Source organism: Camarhynchus parvulus, chromosome 3, assembly GCF_901933205.1.
Source record: "Camarhynchus parvulus chromosome 3, STF_HiC, whole genome shotgun sequence".
NCBI lineage: Eukaryota > Metazoa > Chordata > Aves > Passeriformes > Thraupidae > Camarhynchus > Camarhynchus parvulus.
Genome location: NC_044573.1, coordinates 17576700 through 17580549, shown reverse-complemented (window position 1 = coordinate 17580549; position 3850 = coordinate 17576700). Strand labels below are relative to the sequence as shown.

At 48.5% G+C, this 3850-nt stretch overlaps 1 protein-coding gene across 1 annotated transcript; it reads right to left on the bottom strand.

The window, feature by feature from the left end:
- Positions 1–401: 401 nt before the first annotated feature.
- On the bottom strand, positions 402–3584 carry TMEM17 (transmembrane protein 17). Its single transcript, XM_030945794.1, is given in 6 exon segments — positions 402–770; positions 822–1178; positions 1589–1702; positions 1933–2036; positions 3406–3435; positions 3438–3584. Coding segments are annotated over 5 exon segments (654 nt in total). The 5' UTR covers positions 3553–3584; the 3' UTR covers positions 402–770; positions 822–887.
- Between the last annotated feature and the right edge of the window lie 266 nt (positions 3585–3850).

The window sequence follows — 3850 nt, the reverse complement described above, 5'->3', positions numbered from 1 at the left end:
GAAAAACAGGTTCTGCCTTTCAATGACATAAACCTGCTTTTTTAATGACTATAATTTTGCTAGTGTTCTGTCTGGGAAAATTGCACCATTCTGACTTGATAGTTAGAACTGTAGCTAAGCCAAAGGAGATGAGCATAAGAGTTTTGTGGAATGAATACCTTTGAAATTACATGCCTAGTATAGCAGTGAGGAATTTCTAAGAGCTGGAATTACCTGGAAGACCATCTCTGAAAGTGCACTCTTTGTTCATTAACTTCTTTTTGAGTCTCAAGATCTCTTGAGGTTTTTGTTTTCAGTTTGGTTTTGGGTTGGATTTTTTTCCTAACTAAGGTGTCAGACACTAAATACCTGCAACATATCTGGAAAACAGACAAAACTGGTAACAACACAAAAAAGTGTAGAAAAGCTTTATTGTAAACAAAATAATTTTGTGCAAACAGTGGGGAAAAAGGCTTCTGGTTTTTTAAAAATGCCACAACTTTGTAAAACCCTCCAAATCCACTCAGTCCACAAATACTCCACTCAGGTCAGTTATGCAATTGGCTTTGATTATCCTTGCAGAAAGGAGCTCCATCCTCTGAGGTTTAATGTTGGCTCTTGAGCGAGATCCATTTTTTTCATACCTCTGAGGCAAGAAGGCAAAGAATGACCCAGCAGAATGGAAACAGAACCGTGGCCACACTGGGCCGGGCTCTGTTACCCCTTGAGGCCCTCGGGGCCCTACCAGCCCCGGGAGCTGCTCCCTGCAGCCAGGCTGCTCGGGGTGTGATCTCCGCCAACCACAGGTCCCCCGCTGCCAGCCAGGCTGCTCGGGGTGTGATCTCCGGCCCTACCAGCCCCAGGAGCTGCTCCCTGCAGCCAGGCTGCTCGGGGCAGGATCTCCGGCCCTACCAGCCCCGGGAGCCGCTGCCCGTGGCCAGGCTGCAAAGGCCGGGCGCAGGGCGCTGCTCCTGCAGGCGGTGGAACTCAGTGAGACGGAAGCGAGTGGCCAGAGTGTTCACCATCCTTCTCAGGGCGAAAAACGCCGCCACAACTTGGAAGGAGAGGAAGGCGGCGAAGATGATGTGGACGGCTCGCTCCAGAGAGTGGATTTTCAGACCTTCATTAAATAGCAAGAAGAGAATTATAGGCAACTGCGGGAGGAGAGTCAGGAGCCAAAACCCAGCCAGCTCAGGGACCTATAACAGGGAGACATCACCTGTTAAAAACCTGACAGCTGGGATGAAAAAATTCCAAAATCTTGTGAAGAAAACACATTTCTTTTTAATTTTCCAAAAGCCAGCACATAATGGGGAAAGGCAAAGTGGGGTGGCTTCATATTTCCATATCCGATGTTTTTAAGAATACTTGTATTTTCTGACAAAATAATTTTAGGGAGTGAGAGAGCTCTCTTCTGAGAGAAAACTACTTGAAATTCACAAAATTAAGTGGAAGCCAATGCCAAGGGAATAGAAGATGCAGAGTGCAACTGAAGAGAAATAACCATATCCTCAACTTAAATCTCTTAAATAAAATGTCTGCCAGTTAATGCTCAACTCCCAAAAGCAGAAATTCTTGCAGAAATTACTGTGTCCATCTGGTAACTTACTTTCTCCAGGAGATTGCCCACATATCCCAGGTAGAGTCGAATGAGCTCTGTCAGAGAGACCAGGATCATGACAGTGACCAGGATGAACTTGTAGTAATCTGATAAGGCTGGATACTGCAGGGGAAGAAGAAAGTAGAAGTTTCTGTGGTGGTGTCTGTGATTAAATGAAGATGCTCTGTGCTACTCTCAGCTGACAGTAGTGGCATTCAAACACTCCTGAACCTCCAGTGTCCATGAATTCCCAAATCAGTGTAAAAACCTCTAACTCCAGTGAGCTGTATCCCACACTAGGACGTGTTTGATGTAACATTCATTTACAAACCAGCACTTTCCTTCCTTCTCACCTTCATGTAGAGGATGGCAACTGTGATGAGCCACCAAAACGGGAAGAAATAAACATTGAAATAGAGGGACATCTGCAGTGGCAAACTGGAAAGGATTTCACAATCTGTATAGAGAGAAAGAAGATTTTATCACTCCAGCTGTAAATATGACAGAAGGATACTACTCCATCTTAGCTTCATGCAGGGCAGTAATTTGACTCTTCCCAGTCAAATAAAATGTTAAGAAAAATATTTTTGTTTATCCAGAGGAAATCTTCACACCCTATCTGGAGTTACATAATTTCCTGGAATCCAAGGCACCTTTTGGCTCCTGGGACAGAGTATTTTTATAATATAGTTATATAATCAAGCGGAGTGTCCTATTGTTGATTACCTGGTGGCTTTTAGCTTACTCCACCATCTCTGACTAAGGCTTAGCTCAAGAGAGCTGCTAGAGAGCAGGCTTGCATGGCCCACTCTTCATTTTCAACCTTTTATTTAAACAGACACTTGGATGGTAATTTGATTCTTAAGAGATAACAGTTTAAAATACGTGTCAAACTAAATCTCATCTTTTCAGGCTGGTACAGGACAAGCTGCATCACATAACTCAATGTAGAGAAAAGGAAGTCACAAACTCCAACATGTGGGCAGTAAATTCTGTACTTATGACTTTATAATAGACCTACAAGGTCAGACTTAAGGAAAAAAATTACTTAAAAACAAAGAAGCCAAGAGTTCAAATTTCAATTGTCATCACAATGTTTTGGTATGTTAAAGGTTTCCTTGACATGGCATGGATATTTATAAATTCTGTGCAAGTTCTAGAACTGTGTTTGGATGAATGTTTAAGCAACATAAGCCAATTCTAATTAATTTTTCTATCCCTCAATTAAATTAATACTTATTTGCTGGGATTGCTAAGATTAATGCAAAAGCCAGACAGTATTGCAATGGCTGTTGCTACAGCAACTCCCCAAGATATGTATGAGTAAAACTGAATTTTTGAAATCCCTATGTCCAATAATTTGCAATTGGATGTTAACACAGGAGCATTCTTCACACAGCAAGTCAAATAAAAAAACCCTAAAGATAGAAGCTATTGGTGAAATGTTTGATAAATGAAACGAAAAACTCGTAAGCGTTAGCAGTGTTACTACACAAAGGAAGCGGGAACTCCTCTCTTAAAACAAGAACGTCTTGTTGATTAATTCGATCGGCTTAGAACGGATTTATGGGCTGAAATCACGCCAGCCTCTGTGCGCAGGCGGCACCGTGTGCACTGCCATGGCTACTATCGCACTAGAGGTTTGAACAGGGCGAGGGCTGGGCCGCAGCCACCGCTCTCCCCGCCAGGCCGGGGGCACACAGAGAGAGCCGCAGGCCCCAGCAGCTACTGCGGGCGCTGCCTCCGGCGGGCCCGGCCCCAGCTCCGCAGCAGAGCCCCGGGCCCGCCGCCGCCGCCCGCCCGGCCAGCCCGAGGCCGCGCTGTACCTGCGCGGTAGCCCGGGAAGCCCGGGGGGCGCGGGGGCCGTCGCCGAGCGCGGTGCGGTGGCTGTCGCTGAACACGGAGCTGCTGAAGGAGACGAGCCGCCGCCGCAGCGGCTCGGGCAGCGTCGAGGGCCCCTCAGGCCGCGCCATCGCGCCCAAGCCGCGGCGGGGCCGCGCAGGCGCAGTGGGGCCCGCAGGGCTGAGGTGCCGGGCCGGGGCCGGGGCGATGGCGGGCTTGGGGCGGGAGCGGTGCCGGGCTTGGGGCAGGAACGATGCCGGGCTTGGGGCGGCGGGAGCAGAGCCCCCGCCCCGGCGACGGACCCCGAGCCCGCCGGGGCGCGGATGTGGCGGGACGGAGCTGTGGCCGTGCCCTGGCGCTGGGAGCTGCCGGTGCCAGCGGCTCCCTTCAGTTCCCGCATCGCTTTGCTTCGTTTCGCATCAGTCCGAG